This window comes from Sphaerodactylus townsendi, linkage group LG01 (assembly GCF_021028975.2).
Source record: "Sphaerodactylus townsendi isolate TG3544 linkage group LG01, MPM_Stown_v2.3, whole genome shotgun sequence".
Classification (NCBI taxonomy): Eukaryota; Metazoa; Chordata; class Lepidosauria; order Squamata; family Sphaerodactylidae; genus Sphaerodactylus; species Sphaerodactylus townsendi.
In genome coordinates this window covers 26,268,995-26,286,903 of record NC_059425.1, presented here as the reverse complement: position 1 = coordinate 26,286,903, position 17,909 = coordinate 26,268,995, and the positions used below count along the sequence as shown (strand labels likewise).

At 47.4% G+C, this 17,909-nt stretch overlaps 1 protein-coding gene across 3 annotated transcripts; it reads left to right on the top strand.

Moving 5' to 3' along the window:
• Positions 1-1,080: 1,080 nt before the first annotated feature.
• RIN1 (Ras and Rab interactor 1) lies at positions 1,081-13,217 on the top strand. Of its 3 annotated transcripts, none has more exons than XM_048514891.1 (6): positions 1,081-1,403; positions 3,111-3,291; positions 7,087-7,201; positions 9,046-9,118; positions 10,037-10,128; positions 11,921-13,217. In XM_048514891.1, exons 2-6 carry the CDS (start codon positions 3,112-3,114, stop codon positions 12,583-12,585), a joined length of 1,125 nt encoding a protein of 374 aa, XP_048370848.1. In that variant the 5' UTR covers positions 1,081-1,403; position 3,111; the 3' UTR covers positions 12,586-13,217. The 3 variants fall into 3 exon arrangements, with proteins under 3 accessions (XP_048370848.1, XP_048370856.1, XP_048370865.1); XM_048514899.1 differs by lacking the exon at positions 1,081-1,403 and adding an exon at positions 1,417-1,645; XM_048514908.1 differs by lacking the exon at positions 1,081-1,403 and adding an exon at positions 1,657-1,904.
• Positions 13,218-17,909: the final 4,692 nt, after the last annotated feature.

Below are 17,909 nucleotides of genomic sequence, written 5' to 3'. Positions count from 1 at the left end.
GGATAAGTGTTTAGCAATTTTTTACACTAAGAGGAGAACACTACATAGGTTCAGAAACTTCTGTGTTGCTTCAAGAGTCAGAGGATATGGCTTGGAACAAGCTTTTTCTGCCATTCCAAAGACCAGGACAAGGAGGAATGAGTTCAAAATAGGAAAAGAGATTCCACCTAAACACTAGGAAGAACTTCCTGACGGTAAGGGCTGTTCGGGTGTGGAATACACTGCCTTGGAGTGTGGTGGATTTTAAACAAAGGCTGGATGGCCATCTGTCCCAAGTGTTTTGATTCTGTCTTCCTGCATGGCAGGAGGTTGGATTTGACGGTCTCTGTTATCTCTTCAACTCTATGATTCTATACTGTTGTAGCATGTTCCTAGCTCTCCTGGTACGGGAAACAGTTTCAAGATGAGTTAAGAATGGTTGTGAACTTTGAATGTCTTTGCTGCCGAAATTTCAAAATCTGTCTGCTCAGACTGACTCTTCCTGAAGCTGTTACAGGAAAATCCGGTATAATATGCCCAGTTTGCTCCCCCTCCCCCCATCAACAGGTAATCAAGTACAATGGCTAAGAGTGGAGGGTAAGCAGAACCCACACCAAGCCTCTGCAAATGGATAGCCTGGTTTTCCTACTACTGCATATAATTTTCATTCTGAAATAAATGTTTGCACCCCTTGCCAACTATATCACTGGCCAGTGTCCCTAAATGTCATCTTAATGGCTACACTGTGCTGCTGACAAACAGGGTCAAGGACTGAGTCCTGCTTTCCTAGAAACCGGAAGCCTATCCTTGCATGATCAAGCCCCAAACGTGCATTATTACTGGTCAAGAGACATCATAAACCTGGCGTGGTGTCGTGATTAAGAGCAGGTGCTTTCAAATCTGGAGAACCGGGTTTGATTCCCCGCTCTGCCACTTGAGCTGTGGAGGCTGATCTGGGGAACAAGATTAGCTTGTGCACTCCAACACACGCCAGCTGGGTGACGTTGAGCTAGTCGCAGTTCTTCAGAGCTCTCTCAGCTCCACCTACCTCACAGGGTGTTTGTTGGCGGGGGCGGGTGAAGGCGAGGAGATTGTAAACCTAAACCCTTTTGAGTCTCCTTACAGGAGAGAAAGCGGGGAGATAAATCCAAACCTCCTTCTCTCTACGTTTGCAAAGGCGCCCTCTGCACGTGCTCAGAGGCTCCCTCTCCTGCGTGCTTACTCCTCGGGCTGGCAGGAACTGGCAAAGCCCAGCCTCAAAACGAAACCCTCGAATCGGGAGCCGCGGCCAGGTGCCCTACCCTTCCTGGTGCTCCTCCAGGCCTCGCCCTCCGTTTTGGATAACAGCCCAGAGGAGGGCAAGAAAGAGGGATCACATGGGAAGGAGGAGAATCAACACGCTGCAGCCGGGATGCCGGAGAGAGGTAGGCAGGCAGGCAGGCGGCTGGGGCAGAAAGGGGAAGAAGGGGCCCTTGCTGGAAGTTTCCTGCGCTGCAGGGGGGGCATGGCCGGAAAGCTGGAAATCTGATCTGACCACTTACCAAACTTCCTTCCCTCCAGCTGGAGCTGGTTTCCTTCTTGGGGCGGCTGATTTCCTTTTCTGCCGAGTGCCGCGCATCCTTGCTGCGGAGAGGGCAGTCCTGCCTAAAGGCTAGAGCCGGCGAGAGTGAGTTTTGAAGGAAGGAGGGGGGGGGTGCTTATTCTTGGTGGGGTACATGATACTCGAAGGACCAGACTTGCGGAGACCGTGGATCTATATGCCATTATCGGTGGCTTCTCTGCCCCCGCTTCTTTCTACACGTGTTTTTTGGCAAATAGCGTTGTGTTGTGTAATACCCACAGCACAGGGATGGGGAATGTGAAATTGGAGGGTAGTCAACGGGCAGATTGCTTGTACGGGAATAGCAGGACCAGCTAGAGACCAGGTGATTTCTAAATTTCTCCAAGAGAGAAGAGGGATCTAGCAATTTGCACCGGGGGGGGGGGGGATTTCTTGGTTCTGCATGGGGCTAGGAGTCAGCTGGCTGTGTTTCGGGAGATGTGGGGGGTAGGACTCCTGGGTTCCCAAGAAGGAGATGGGATTTAGTCATTATTGGGAATTTCTCTGCCCCACCCCCTAAAGCACCCCTTCCCGTCTGTCATGGTGATGGGAGGCAACTCTTCCCTTTCCCCTTTCCCCCTTCCTCTTGATGTGGCACCTTTGGGTTGGCTCTGATGCCACCCTTGCCTTGCCCTGCCCTGTGAGTGAGGATGCCAGCAGGGCATGCCAGTGGGGTTGAGTCAATAATTCTTGGCTGGAGAATCCACTTACTCCTGAAAAGGTGCTGCTCCTGTGGTACAGGAGGCAGACAGGCTGAAATGTGGTTAGCCACGTGACCAGCCACGCGCAGGACACTTGAGAGGTTTAGAGTAGCAAAAATGGTCAGTCTGTGCCCCGAGGAGCCTACCAGTCCAAATGTGGACTGTGGGGAGAGCATCTAAGGGGGAATTAATACAGTTTCAAGGGAAATTAATACAGGTACGTAGATTTTATTTGGGGGCGGTGGTGGTGAAGATGAGGACAGAGGGGTTTAGCCTTTCCCCTCTCCTCTTTTACAGAAGGCTGGCACTCTCTAACTTGCTCTCTGGGCCAAAAATGAACCAGGCTGTGATATGCTAAAATAGCACTCTTCTTGTCTTGTAGCCACCCATGGCATTTTGCCATGGAGCTGATTCATGCCCTGGGTTTTTTTCCCCCTGTCTCGCCCCCACACTGTTTTGTAACAGTTTTGGGACCAGCTCTTTCATTTCATGTTCTTTCCAGCTGTGTTCCCTTAGGGTGGCAGCCCTCCCATCCCTGCCAGCAAGGCTTTCTTGCCTTTTAAAAGCCTCATGGCCTGCACAGTACAGATGCTTTTTCTCTTACTCCCGCCTGCATGTGGGAGAAATCTGCACCTGCCAGACTGCTGCCTACAATGCTTAGGAATCCAGTCTACAGTATTTGGGGCTGGGGATAGAGGAATCAAGCCTTGGCTTGTTTGCGCAACAGTCACTGAACATAAACAACCATTTTCCAAGGGCCAATTTGCCCTTTCTGTTGCTCCTCCCTGTGTTGAGAAGACTGTTTTTTTCCCTTTCCTCTCCCACTACAGGATGACTCGAAATCCCATCTATGATTATCCGGAGCCCTATGCCAATCCCCGGCATGAATCGCAGACATCGCCACAGAACATCAGTCTGGTGGGCCGGCTGCGGCTCACCCAGCCTCTTTGGCTCCAGATGGGTATAAATTCAGCTGCAGCCCTTCACATTTTGCAACGTGAACCTCCCGGGGTAAGGACGGACCAGGCTCACTGTTTCAACCTAGATTCTAGTTCACTTTTATTTTACCCTTTCTCCAGAGAGCTCAGGATAGCATACGTGTTATCCTGGCAACAACCAGGTAAGGTAGAGATACTGGCAAGACTTATGGCAGAATGGGAATGTGAACCCAGGTCTTCCAGGTCCTAGTACAGTGATGGTGAACCTTTTCGAGACCGAGTGCCCAAACTGCAACCCAAAACCCACTTATTTATCGCAAAGTGCCAACACAGCAATTTAACCTGAATAACCCCCTCGAGCAGGGGCCAGCCTGCTGTAGCCTCCAGCAAGTCCCGCATGCACCACTCTGTGCCTCTCTAGCATTTCTGCCACCTCCCCCACCACCAGGCAGTAGCCACCTGGAGCACAGGCACCAGGCCCACCAGCCGAGTCCTCCCTGCCCGCTGAGGTGCACGCACATCAAGTCCAGTGGCCCAGGCCAGCCTAGATGTGTGTGTGGGGGATTATTCCCCCCCCCCACATGATGAACTCTGTCTGCGCGTGCCCACAGAGGGGGCTCAGTGCCACCTCTAGCACCCGTGCCATAGGTTCGCCATCACTGTCCTAGTAGAATACTCCAACAACAACACTGCACTAACCCTCGATTTCTGCCAGAGCTCTGGTTAGCAAGTGTGGGGCAAACTACTGATCCTGGCCCCCTTGAGTAGGGCTGTCACTTCTTTTTTTTCAGCAGGCTTCTTGTGCATATAATAGCCATGGGATATGCAAAAAATCATAGAATCATAGAGTTGGAAGAGGCCACAAGGACCAGCAAGTCTTGTCATGCAGGAACGCGCAATCAAAGCGCTCCTGACAGATGGCCATCCAGCCTCTAAACACCTCCAAAGAAGGAGACTCCACCACCCTCCAAGGCAGTGTATTCCACTGTCAAACAGCCCTTACCGTCAGGAAGTTCTTCCTAATGTTTAGGTGGAATCTCCGATCGACAACTACAACTTCCCATAGCAAACTTTACCTGTTGAATTTTACATTCCAGTATAGCTATGAAAAACACAAGGGGGATAAATATATGGTGGGAATTTTACCCCAGCCAAGCCATAATCAGCTTTTAGACACCACTTGGATGAAGGTGCTGCTTTTTTCCACTATAAATAGGATTTAAACGTGCTGAACAGCAATTAACAATGAACAAATAACACCGCCAGCCCTGCTGCTTAAAAACACAAACACACAAACTTCGATGCTCACTAATTCACTTCGTAAATGAGTAAGTATCAAAGTCTGTGTGTTTGTGTTTTCAAGCAGCAGGGCTGGCGGTGCTGCTTTCTCCCCATTGGGACTCTAATGGCTTTTAAATGTCAAATGCAGACTGGAATGTAGTTCATGTTCCTTTCCCACAAAATGGAGACAAGAAAGCTGGATCTCTGTCAAGGCAGAGAAAGCCAAAAAAAAGTTGGTAACAGCAATCTGTAATTGGAGGTGAGGCTTCTAGGAATCCAGGCGTGAGGCTTCAGAGTATGGGGCCAGCCTCAGAGGTTAACAGCTGGGCAGTAGCAATATAGCTATTGGATCTTGGATATAAGGAAACAACAACTGGAAAACTCCTGGTGTCCTTTTACCGCTGTGCTACAGAGAGTGTCTTAACCTACTGAATCTGTGTATGGTTCTCCAGTTGCACAGTGGCAGATAGGAAGGCACTCCAAAGGGTGATCAATACTGCACAGAGGATTATCGGCTGCCCTCTCCCCTCCTTGGAAGAACTCTATAATTCCCAAAGCCTAAAGAAAGCCCAAAATATTCTGAGAGATCCGTCTCATCCAGCACACTCTCTTTTTGAACTGTTACCATCTGGCAGACTATACAGGTCTATAAAAACCAGGACAGAGAGGCTTAGAGACAGCTTCTACTCTAGAGCTGTGGCTATGATGAACTCCGTGGCTTCGTGTTGATGTATTTGGGGCTGTGTAGGGATGGGTGGAGGAAGGGGAAAGGAAGGATGGGGTATGAGTCTGGAATTGTGTGCATCGAGAACTGCTGCTGTAAATTTCGTTGTGCGTGCACAATGACCATAAAATGCTTATGCTTACTGGATATAGGTCTGCTGCTTACTGGATCTTGGATCTTCTTCCTTCAAGTAGAGCTTTATTTAAGCCAGGGAAACCAGACAACGACCAGACCAAGAGTCCTCCTGTGCCTCTAACTGGCTTGTGGAAAAGGACGTTTCAGCAGATGAAATGTTTCCTCTCTTGGGTCGCCATGAGTTCCCCCCAGCCGCTGCATTTGTAGCCTCAGTGGCTGGATCAGCAGTCATTGGCAGATGGCACTGATTACTTCTGGCCTTGTGAAAAGATTTCCCTGCTTGACTTTGGCACCTCAAGTGTCTGTTAAAGGTGCCAGGGCAGGCCAGACTAGGGGTTTGGGTCAGTTGACAACCATAGACTTTTTGTATTGGTTGGTTTATTTTAAAAGTGAACAGCAGTACAATTAAGACTTCACAAAGCAGTTGGCAGGAACAAATATCACAACAATACCCAACAGTTTAGAAATGTAGATGTAAAGAACAGACTATGTGCAGAGTGGTTTGAAGAAGAAGAGTTGGATTTATACCCTCCTTTCTCAAAGGAGACTCAAAGGGGCTTACAATCTCCTTTCCCTTCCCCCTCCTCACAACAAACATCCTGTGAAGTGAGTGGGGCTGAGAGAGCTTTGAAAACAGCTTTGTGACAATCCCAAGGTCACCCAGCTGCCGTGTGTTGGAGTGCACAGGCTAATCTAGTTCCCCAGATAAACCTCCACAGCTCAAGTGGCAGAGCGGGGAATCAAACCCGGTTCCTCCAGATTAGAGTACACCTGCTCTTAACCACTACGCCACTGCTGCTCCCTTTGTATGGCCTTTGGAAGCCCCTGCATGGTGACTTCTAAGCTCTAACATCTTCCCGTTTAGAAATGAAGCACAGTTTTCCCTGTTTAAAAGTGCATACTCAAGGTCCCTTCATGCAAATAAGTTTCTTTAGGGGAGGAGCTGCGGTAGAGGCACACAGAAGGTCCCTCATCCCTGGTTCCCTCCCCAGCGTCACCAGTTAAAAGAATGAAGCAGAAGATGTCTTGAAAGACCTCTGCTTGAATTTCTGCAGACCTCCTGCCAGAGTAGACAAGACTGACCATAATGATAAGTCTGATTCAATCGTGTGCTTCCCAGTTAGCACCTGTTAAGCATACAGTTTGCACAAGACAGCCAATTTTGAATCTAGGATTGATAGCCAGATCTCCGTGTTCTTTTTCAAGGTTTGCTTGTTGGTGGAAGAGAGACTAGGACTATGAAACCACATGCCCAGTTTACTGAAACTAGATCTATACTTGCATCATAGAACTGGAAGAAAGGGCTGTTTACCACTTTGTACTGGAGGCAGGGAAAACACATATTTAAGAAGTAGGATGTATTTTTTTTCTTAAGCACTTAAGAAAGTGCTTTTCTTAAGAGAAAAGCTCTAACCTAGCCTTTGCATTCTGTGCTAGTTCACTACTTACAAAGAATTATGGATGAAAGGGAACTTTGTAAAATGCAGCCCTCCATTCTGAAGCGGTGCAGCCCATTCTCCTGCCTCAATGTCTCTTTATTCTGCAGCAGAGCAGACCTATATAATTTGGGAAGGTTAAGGTCTGTGAAGCACAATGCAATGATCTAAATTCCATCTTCTACGCTAGTGCGGGTCTCACAATGTTCTTCTTGACATGCTCTGTTGACTGCTTCTTCATATTAGAACTTACCCCCTTTTTCTGCTCCTCTTCCCCCCCCCCACCCCCAAGACCTTTCTGGTGCGCAGATCAAATACACGTCAATGCCAGGTTCTCTGTCTGCGTCTCCCAGACAATTCATCTCCAGTTTTTGTGACCACCTATTGTCTCCACCAGGAGCCTACAGGTAAGGCCAGTGTGGTCTTAAGAGGATCATTGTATGGTCTTTAGGGGGTCAGAAATAGAAGCAGCTTCATCTGCTCATAAATATTCTGCTAGATACAGTGGTGGGATCCAAAAATTTTAGTAACAGGTTCCCATGGTGGTGGGATTCAAACTGTGGCGTAGCGCCAATGGGGCTGGGCGGGGCACGAAGGGGGCGTGGCCGGGCATTCCGGGGGTGGGACATTCCTGGGCGTGGCTGTGGCAAGGACGCACCCACTGCGTCTGTCCTTGGGCGGGAAATGAATGCACGCAGACGCAGGCTGCCATGCACGCCGGTGCACTTCCTGCTAGACTGCTTCAAGTTCTGCGCGCTACTGCTGAGAGGAGGGGCATAACTAAGGCAAAAATCACATGGCAAAATCACCAATTAGTAACCCCCTCTCGGCACACACAAATAATTAGTAACCTACTCTCGGGAACCTGTGAGAACCTGCTGGATCCCACCTCTGGCTAGATACAATCAGAGATCAAACTGTGCAGTATCAGCTGAGCTAGAATCTAGTGTGGTGTATGGTTAGGGTGTTGGGTTAGACTGCGGGACACCCTGGTTCAAATATCCAAAGTCACAAAGCTTACTGGGTGACCTTGTTTGTTAATTTAGATATTTATATCCCATTACTCTCTTTGGTCCCAAAGTGGCTTAGAACACTTTTCCTCATGACAATATCCCTGTGAAGTAGGTCAGGTTGAGTGAGAGAAGCTGGCTAAAGGTCATGCAGCGAGCTTTGATGGCACAGCAGGAGTTGAACCCGGGTCTCCCTGATCATAGTCTGGCATTCTAATGATTGCACCATGTTTCTGTGCCTAACCTATACTTATAGTAGGTATAACCTACCATGCTTCTGTGCCTAACCTACCTTATAGTGCAGTGATGGTGAACCTTTTCAAGACCGAATGCCCAAATTGCAACCCAAAACCCACTTATTTATCGCAAAGTGCCAACACGGCAATTTAACCTGAATACTGAGGTTTTAGGTTAGAAAAAACGGTTGGCTCCGAGGCGCACGTTACTCGGGAGTAAGCTTGGTGAAACAACCGTGCAACGCTTCGAATGGGTGAATCACGACCCTAGGAGGGTTTACTCAGAAGCAAGCCCCATTGCCAGCAACTGAGCTTACTCCCAGGTAAAGGATTGTGCCCAGGCTAGCCTAGATGTGTTTGTGTGTGGGGGTGGGGGTAATTTTCCACCCCCCCACATGATGAACTCTGTGCTCGTGTGCCCACAGAAAGGGCTCTGAGTGCCACCTCTGGCACCCGTGCCATAGGTTCGCCACCACTGTTATAGTGTGTTATGAGGATAAGAGAGGAGAACTATGTGTGCTAGGAGGACAGCTGATAAACGTGTAAAATAGGATAGAAATATTATAGGATGCCATAAATAGATATCCAGTAGTTGGTAACTGGGCATGTATTCCAGTTTTCAGAAAATATTAGATGTTTTTCTCAAAAGAGATTTTTGATTTGTTCCGGTGCTAGTTCAAGGTCTGTGTGCTGGTAAATCCTGTCCTATTCTGTACGTGTGGGTTTTTGTCAGTTTTGACCCTGAACTATTTTGACCCTTTTTTTTCTTTTCCACATATGTTTTGCCCCTTAAAGAAGTAGCTTTGATTTTTCCTCAGCTTTTCTCTGGCTTCTTTACAAGCACTTGTACTGTAAGGTTTTTTCCCCCACTTTTCCGTATAAGGCAGATAGGGTGTACTTTCCAGTGAGCACTTGCTTAACCGCACAGTTTGCACATGATAGTCAGTTTGGAATATAGGATTGATAGGCAGACCTGTTCACCTTTCTTCTTCTTTTTGTGTCCAGTCATCTCACTAGAGGGCTCCGACATGAAGTTTCCCAGCCTCTTGCATCTCATTGCCTCCTACTGCTGCTCACGGTAAGTAACCATCAAGCAATTCCAGTCTTGAAGCCCCTCTGAGCCATCTCTTTCCACCCCTTCCAAGAGACTTGGCTATAACTGTACCCGGGAATGTTGGGGTAGGGGGTGGGAATTCTCAAGTAAGTTTTCCCAGGGCTGCTGCTAATACATTGGCCAATTACAGATATGGGAGCTCACCTACTCTCTGTCTCACCTGGCATCAGGTGCGTGCCTGAAGTGCTCTTGCTTTCCATGGGAAAAGCTGAGAGTGAGAGCAGTAGCCTCACACCAACTTCCTTGTATGTCGGTACAAGGAAGCTTGCTGCGCCGGGGTTCAGTTGCCAGCATGCCGTAATCATCCTCCGCATAATCAGCCATTGGCGTGCTCAAACTGAAAGCATTTTGTCTCTACATAACTGTTTTTACAGTGATAGGCCACTTTGAATGCTGTTGGATTGAGGTGTTTTGTAAAACACACACACACACACACACACACACAAAACTCCAGCCTATTAAAACATTGTTCATTTTTGCAACTTAAGATTTCATATGCTTTTCATTTATGTTGACCAACATGAGTCAAGGCTTGCTGAAGAAAGCAAAAAAGTTTCCACCAAACTCAAGCTTTAGGTGGTTGTGGTGGGTTTTCCAGGGTGTGTGGCCGTGGTCTGGTGAATCTTGTTCCTAACATTTCGCCTGCATCTGTTAGGAACAAGATCCACCTGACCACGGCCACACAGCCCGGAAAACCCACCACAACCAATTGAATTCGGCTGTGAAAGCCTTCAACAATACTTCAGGGTTTTTTTAAAAGTCTTGGTCAATTTAGTTTGAAATTTAAAATTTTGAACAGCTTTCACATGTGCAAACTTTAGTCTGTGCATGTTTGCTTGTCAAGGTTACATCTCAGACTCTTTCCCCCCTCCCCCTCCTTAGGGATATCCTCCCTCTTCCTTTGCACCTTCCCCAGCCCATCCGGAAGGCTTCATCCTGCCAACAGCTGGAGGCCATTGCACATTTAGGACTTGGTAAGTGACTTTATGCTGATCTGGCCTCAAAACTATAACTGCACCTTAAACTTTCTCACACACTCATTGTCTGACCTTTGACATAGTAAACCCTTATGTGGAGGGCTCTATATGCCAGTGGTACAGCACCTGCTCTGCATGCAGAAGACCCCAGCCTCATTTCAACATACACATGGAGCTGCCTTATATGAGTTGGGCAGTATTGTCTACTATGATTGGCAGGGGGGTCTCCAGAGTCTTTAGACCAGCAAATGAATCTTTCTGACTAGAGATGCTGAGGGTTGAACCTGGGACTTTCTGGGTGCACAGCAGGGGCGTAACGAGGCAAACTGTAGCCCTGGGCAAAACCTGAGTTGGATGCCCCCCTGCATGGGCGGCCACTCCACCACGACCAAATTTTTTTTTGCACCAAAACATTGGTGCCTTCAGGGGGTGCATTTTTAGACATATCAGCACCAAAATTTCAGCGTATCATCAGGAGACTGTCCTTATGCTACCCCCTGGGTTTGGTGAGCTTTGGTTGAAGGAGTCCAAAGTTATGGACTCCCAAAGGGTGTGCCCCATCCCCCATTGTTTCCAATGGGAGCTAATAGGGGATCCCATCAGGGGGATCCCATCAGGGGGTATCATCAGGGCAGTCTCCTGATGAGACCCTGAAAGTGTTGAGACTGTGCCTTCAGAAATGTGACCCCCCCCCCCGCCCCCGCCTGCAACCCCCAGCAATACAGAAAACTCAATGCAGAACAAAGATTCTTGGGCAAATTTCTGGGATGTTCCTGCAGGGGGCGCATTTTTGGATGTATTGGCACCAAAATTTCAGGGTATCATCTGGAAACTGTCCTTATGGGACCCCCCAAGTTTGGTGCAGTTTAATTTAGGGGATCCAAAGTTATGGACCTTCAAAGGGGGTGCCCCATCCCCCATTCTTTGCTAAGGAGATGGGGGCTACACTTTTGAGGGTCCATAACTTTGGACCCCCTGAACCAAACTGCACCAGACTTGGGGGATCCCATCAGGCCATGCTGACAGGGGCTGATGGGATTTGTAGTCCATGAACATCTGGAGAGCCGCAGGTTGCAGATCCCTGATCTAGATGCATTGTTTATAAGGATGCCAGCCTCCAGGTGGGCTCTAGGGATCTCCTAGAATTACAGCTCATCTTCAGCCAATGGAGATCAGTTCTCCTGAAGAAAATGGATGCTTTGGCGGGCGAACTCAATGACATTTCCCCCCAGGCTCCATCCCCAGATCTCCAGGAGTTTCCCAATCTGGATCCTGCAACTCTTCCCCTCACCCCCACCAATGGCAGCGTTTGTTGCATGTGTATATTATGACAGTGGGCCAAAGTTCAGCGGGACTCGGTAAAATAGCCTAAAGACTCACCCTTTCCTCTCAGTCTGGATACAGTAACACTCAGTCTGTTTGCAAGGAATACTAACATTAATAACATGGAATAATACATAAGCATACAATGCTTTTGTTTTGTTTTATTTATTTATTTTATTTGCATCTTGTTTGTCTCCTGATCAGCAAAACTCGACTACCTTTCTCTTGTTTCAATGGGATAAGTTTTTCCCGGCACATTGCATGCTGTGATTGAACCAGATGGATTGGAGGGTACTCTCTGGTGGTTTCCTAGCAACTGTGTCACATACACTTCCATTTCCTTTTGCAGGCCTGACTAAAAGGGCAACAGGAAGGCAAGGGATAAGTTGCTTCCGTTCCCCTTCCTCCTGTCGAAGCGAACTGTCTTAACAACCCTGCATTGTTGTTTTTTTACTTCACCTTCCAGAATTTTGGAGCTCGTCCTTCAATACCAGGGAACCTGCTCAGCCAACCCCACCGGTGTCCCCTCTGAGTGTGGGTGTGAACCCTCTGCTGCTTTCTCTGTATGACCCTCAAGGACAGAACAGCAAGCCTTTGGCTTCTGCAGATCCCACCAGAGATCTGTCATTTTCTGGAATGCCACAGGGGGACGTGGGCGCCCGGCGTCAACACTTCAAAAGCAGCATCAAGGTGCGAGTGTCCACAGAGGCTGCCAGCCCCCTTTCTCCTCCAGCTGCCCCACCACCCCCTATTCCAGTTTGGAAGAAGAAGAATCCACCCAAACCACCTCAGCTTCCTGCCTCTTGTGGGAGCAGTTGGTCTTCCAACTGTCATTCATCACCTCAAGTTTCTTCACAAGCCGTAATGAGGTCAAACACCTACCACGTGCCCTGCAGCAATGGTGGGACCAAGAAGAAGGAAGCCAGGCATCAGTTTGGAGCCTCCTTTAATATATCCCCTGTCCCCTCCTCGGGTCGGCTGCTACGTGTTACAGAAGAGGAACAGACAGAGTGGAGTAATAAAGGTTCTGACTTGGGCCAGCACCCACCTCGGGACATCTCACCCTCAGAGAAGGGCGTGGCAGGCCCTGGAGTATCAGGCTTCACTTTTTCACCCTCTGAGCCTCCTTGAGCAAAAGTTGAGCTTCTGTGGAACTTTGCAGAGGTGGGCTTGTAGTTGAAAAGGATGGAAATCTAGTGGTCAAAGCAGGGAGCAGAGAGTTGGGAACAAAAAATCCCTGGATCCTCTCTGAGTTCTTTGGAGCAAACTTTGGGAGTTGGTTTCCTGTTTTTCCTGTAAATTGCTACCCAGTTTTCCTGTGTTTTTTTTCCTGTAAATTGCTACCCAGATTTTTACTTGGCTCCCTTTGTGAGCACATGGTCACACCTTGCCAGTCAGTCCCTCCTGGAACCCTGACTTTGTCTAAGTCTGTGGTCTACTTGGATTACTGGGTACCTGGACACACATAAGTCATCCCAGATGACACCTCCACATAGCAAATGATAGTAATATTTCAATCTGCATTTCCTTGCTTTCTGTTCTTTCCTCTCCGTCCCTGCTATTCTGTGAGGTTTATTTTGCAGCACTGTTTTGCGCAGACACTGGAACTGTGTTATGGGTATTGCGAGGTTTTGTTGTTCAATGCTGTAATATATTTTAATATTTTTTTCGCCCTTGGCCTCTCTTCCCCCATATTTCAATATTACTTTGACTACATGCTTGTATCCCTGTTTTCCCTCAATAAACTTTATCTGATCATTCTACTAATTCCTAACTCCTTTCACACCTGCCTCAAGGTTTCACACAAACACATCCCTCTTTCTTCTAAAGATCCCTTCAAAGTACATGTGTTGCTCCACTTAGCTGGAGTTTAAAATGTCGGCCCGTGGCGCCTTTAGAACAGGGGAGATAGAAGAAGATTGCTGTAGAACTGCCAATTTTTTTTCCAGTATGCTCGTGTAGCCCACTCAGGGTTGACTCAGCCTTCCATCCTTCTGAGGTTGGCAAAATTAGTACCCAGCTTGCTGGGGATAAAGTGTAAATGACTGGGGTAGGCAACAGCAAACCACCCTGTAACCTAATTCTGTCTAGTAAATGTCAGGATGTGATGTCACCTTATGGGTGAGTAATGACCCAGTGCTCGCTCAGATGACTGCCTTTACTTTTGTTATCACTTGACATGTTCTCTTCTTCGACAAACTAGTTCTGGGTCTGATTTCAGCCTTGCACAACCAGTGTTTGAAAACTGTTTTTAGGGGGGAAAATCTCTTCTTGCCAAATATCAATCGTCTTCCCTCCTCTTCTGTGGGACTTTCCTTCACCTTGGAGTTTCATATTCTTTCTTCCACTTAAAATATTGCACTCTAAATTTCAAGGCGATTGTATCACATACAATTTCTGTGTATTTGGATGGAATAAAGGTCACGTGCATTAATGGCAAACAGCAGTCTGAGGATGCCTTAAAGACTAACCAGATGTTATTCCAGCATAGGTTTTTGTGGATGGAAGCCTGTTTTGCAAATGGGCCTGAGTCCACAAACATTTGTACTGGATTAAAATCTGCTTAGTCTTGAAAGTGCCATAAAACTCCTGTTTATTTTTGCTGCAGAAGAATAACATGGCTATCCTTCTGAAACTTTTTAAAACCGTGGAGGGGTGATTCTGCTCATTGTTAACCTTCCCAATTACCAGGGTAGTTGTCAATTAATGATTAATCTCTGAGCCAGGGAGCATTCCGAACGTGACCCCACAGTCTAGTAGGGGCTGCTGGTTTTGAGCAGATGTCAAAGATGTGAATAAGAAAATGGAAGCAGAACCTTTTCTGGGAACAGTTCTGAAAGCAGGAGCCTAAAAAACCATCTGCTCAAATTCGTTTTCTTGGAGCAGCAGCATAGAAGGAACAAGCCGCAGTGTGTCAAAAATTCAGAAAATGCCTAACGACTCTACTGGCAGGTCTCCCCCACCCTTTGAGCAAAAGAGAAACAATTCTTCTATGTATTCATTTATTTTGAAAAATACAGTCCAATCACGTGATGCTATGTATTCTAAAAAGAAACGTCAGATAATTACACAAATGACGTATTGGTGAATGCTGGCGTATCACCCAAAACATTGTGGTGCACCTTTGACACCCAAAACATTGTGGTGCATCTTGGACACGTGAGTCATAGGTTCACTATCACTGCTGTAGAACACGCATGTTGGCTTCCTTTCCCCTATGAAAGAGGAAATAGTATAGTAACAGAGTATGCTACTGTTCTCATTCCGACACAAGAAATGCGGGTCATGGGATCATGTGACAGTTGCTACTGAAAGACAACAGGTTCCTTAAAGGCACACACATGGGGAGGGATGGGATCAGTGGTGGGATCCAAAAATTTTAGTAACAGGTTCCCATGGTGGTGGGATTCAAACTGTGGCGTAGCGCCAATGGGGCTGGGCGGGGCACGAAGGGGTGTGGCTGGGCATTCTGGGGGCAGGGCATTGCTGGGCAGGGCTGTGGCAAAAACGCAGCCATTGCGCCAGTCCTTGGGCGGGAAATGAGTGCACGCAGGCACAGGCTGCCACGCTTGCTGATGCACCTCCTGCTAGACTGCTTCAAGTTCTGTGTGCTACTGCTGAGGAGCGGAGGAGGGGCGTAACTAAGGCAAAAATCACGTGGCAAAATCACCAATTAGTAACCCCCTCTCGGCACACACAAATAATTAGTCACCTACTCTCGGTTCTCCAGTTTAGAAAGGCCTCTGTCTGAAGACCTGCTGCATCCTGGAGAGCTGCTGCCCGTTTGAGGAGGCAATACTGACCTTGATGGACCAAGGGTCTGATTCAGTATTTGACTCTATGGCATTATACACTGCAGAGGTCCTCCCCCAGGCTCCAAATCCAGGTGTTTCTCATCCAGTCACACACGTTAGCTTAATCTACTTTACAGGGCTGCTGTGGGCGTAAATTAGGGAGAGGTGAGCTATGCCCATTGCTCCCTTCTGATGATCTCTAGAAGTTACATCTGTTGTAAGAAGTTCCACAATGAAATTACTTTTTCAGGAAATTATGTGGTCCTGTTTGCTGAGGGGATGGATGATTGAGGTACAGAACAGATTCTAGGCAACCACATCTCTGTATAGCTTTCTTGCCTGGATGCCCCTAGAGTTGCCAGCCTCCAGATGAGACCTGGAGACTCCTGGAATTACTACTAATTTCCAGACAGCAAAGAACAGTTTCCCGGCAGAAAACGGCTCCTTTGGAGGGGGTGGAATCTGTAGCCCTGCTGAGGTTTCTCATCCTCTCCAGGCTTGGCCAAGTCCAGATTGTGAAATTTCTGGAGATTTGTCATTGGGGTGTGGAGTTTAGAGAGCAGAAAGATCTCAACAGGGATACAGTCATACAGTTCATCCTCCAAAGAAGCCATTTCTCCAGTTGAAGTGACCTCTGTTGCCTGGAGATCAGTTGTAATTCCAGAAGCTCTCCTAGCCACACCCTACTCCGAAATCTCCAAGAATATCTCAACCTGGAATTGGCAACCCTACCCCCTAGCCAGAATCCTCCACTGGCTTCATGATGAGCCAGTTTTGTGAAGAGCACTTGTGGAACTCCTTGCTGCAAGAAATGAGGATGAACTGGGCCATGTAGCTCTGGAATACGTTCCTTAATCAATCCATATCCATATCCAATGAACTGAACCGGAGGCAGATCATTCGGATGAGCGGGTGATTCTGTCTTTTGCTAGCCTGCCCCTTTATCAAGATAATTGTTAATTAATGATTAATCTGTGGGGGTCAGGGAGCATTCGGAAGGAGCAAGCTGGTCTCATGGCGCTGAGTGAGTGGAAGCTGCTGGGGATGGTCAGATTTGTTTGGGGGGAAGGGTGCTAATATGGACAAGGGTTTCCTATTCGAATTATTGGGGAGAGGCCAGGTTGGGGGGCATAATCAGGCTATGGGATTTTTGTGCTGATTTCCTTTGTGCTCATGAGTGAGAGAGAATCCTCAGTAAAGTTACAGGGTCCACTGTCTCTTGAACACTTCCCAAATAAACCAAAAGAAATTAGGATACGGGGAAAGCCCCAGTTGAGAGATGGGAACCTACTGATAATGTGTAAGAAGGAAACGGGCAAAGATAAAACTAAGGAAGGAAACAGATGAGTGTTGTGGAAGAAAGCAAGAATATGCACTACTGGGGAAATTTCTGAAAGGGATGTGTAGGGAAATGCCCTTCCCCACAGACATGCTGGGGAGGTTTCATCTGGTTACAGACAGCTATTTTATATATTTAAAAAATCATAGTTAGCCAGCAGATGAAAAACAGGGAAATATTTCCACAGGTTCTCTTTGTACAAAGATGGTGCCCATTTATAAATTAATGGATTAGAGTCAACCCAAAAGAAAGTACTCAAATAGCAGTGTTGAGATATATCGTAAAGTTTTATTGGGAATGTTTAATGTTTTGGTGGTATAATAATTGCATGGAGAGAACTTTCTCTTTTTTTCTTTTTTACAATTCTTGTAGGGTTGGATATAGATATTCATGATCATTATGGAATAAATCTGAGTATTCATTTACTTGTGGTTTGTAAACTTTGATATTTCTGATTTTTGGACAGGGGAAAATCTAACTCGTGATCCAAAATTGTATTGTATCTGTTTTTTTCTGAGTGGTTGCTTTGAATCTGTACCTGATTAATATAAGGTGACCAGATGGTCACCTTTGTAAACCGGGACGGGCGCGCAGCCGCAGGAGCGCACTGCCTTGTGGGGCGCTCCCGTTTCCCGCGCTGTGACAGGGTGGGAAACAGGAGCGCCCCACAAGGCCGTGCACTCCTGCGGCCGCGCACGCGGGAGGCTGCCGCACTGCCTTACACCCCAGAAGGCAGTGCGGCAGCCTTCCAAAAATCGGGACACTTAAAAACCCGCGGGACAAATTGTTTTAAGGCAGGACTGTCCCGCCAAAAGCGGGACGTCTGGTCAGCCTAGATTAATAGCCAATCATATATATATATTTGTAGGGTCCCATCCCACCCCCTTGCCATAGCCAAGGAGCTCTGTCCTCTAATCCTAAATTGGTGCTGATTTTGATTGCAAGGAGAAAGGAAAGGAAAAAATAGTTTTGTGCACATTCAGGATTACTGTTTCTGGCAGTAATTTTACCTAGTCCAGCATTAAGCCCAGATAGTGAAAACTGATCTAAACCCTGGCAGGAACTGAGCCTTTAGATCTAGGAAGCAAAGTGGTTTGGACCACACCTTATATTACTCTGCAACTGCACCGTAACAGTCAGTGAAGGCAGTAGGGACTGGATATGGCATTTCTCCAGAAACTTGCCTAGTTGGGCACTTGTGCATGCAACAGCAGCTGTCTAGGCAGAAATTCAAAAGATGAAGCATTTGTTTACATGGAGAAGCAGCAGTGGTGGGACATTGGCATGGAAAGAAGAATCAAAATGCCACAACATGATAGACA

Excerpts from the sequence above, each read along its gene's own strand:
- RIN1 (XM_048514891.1), top strand. The coding sequence starts at position 3,112 with ATGACTCGAAATCCCATCTATGATTATCCGGAGCCCTATGCCAATCCC. Across the intron at positions 7,202-9,045 it reads TCTCCACCAGGAGCCTACAG|TCATCTCACTAGAGGGCTCC; the intron begins GTAAGGCCAGTG and ends TTTTGTGTCCAG. Across the intron at positions 9,119-10,036 it reads GCCTCCTACTGCTGCTCACG|GGATATCCTCCCTCTTCCTT; the intron begins GTAAGTAACCAT and ends CCCCCTCCTTAG.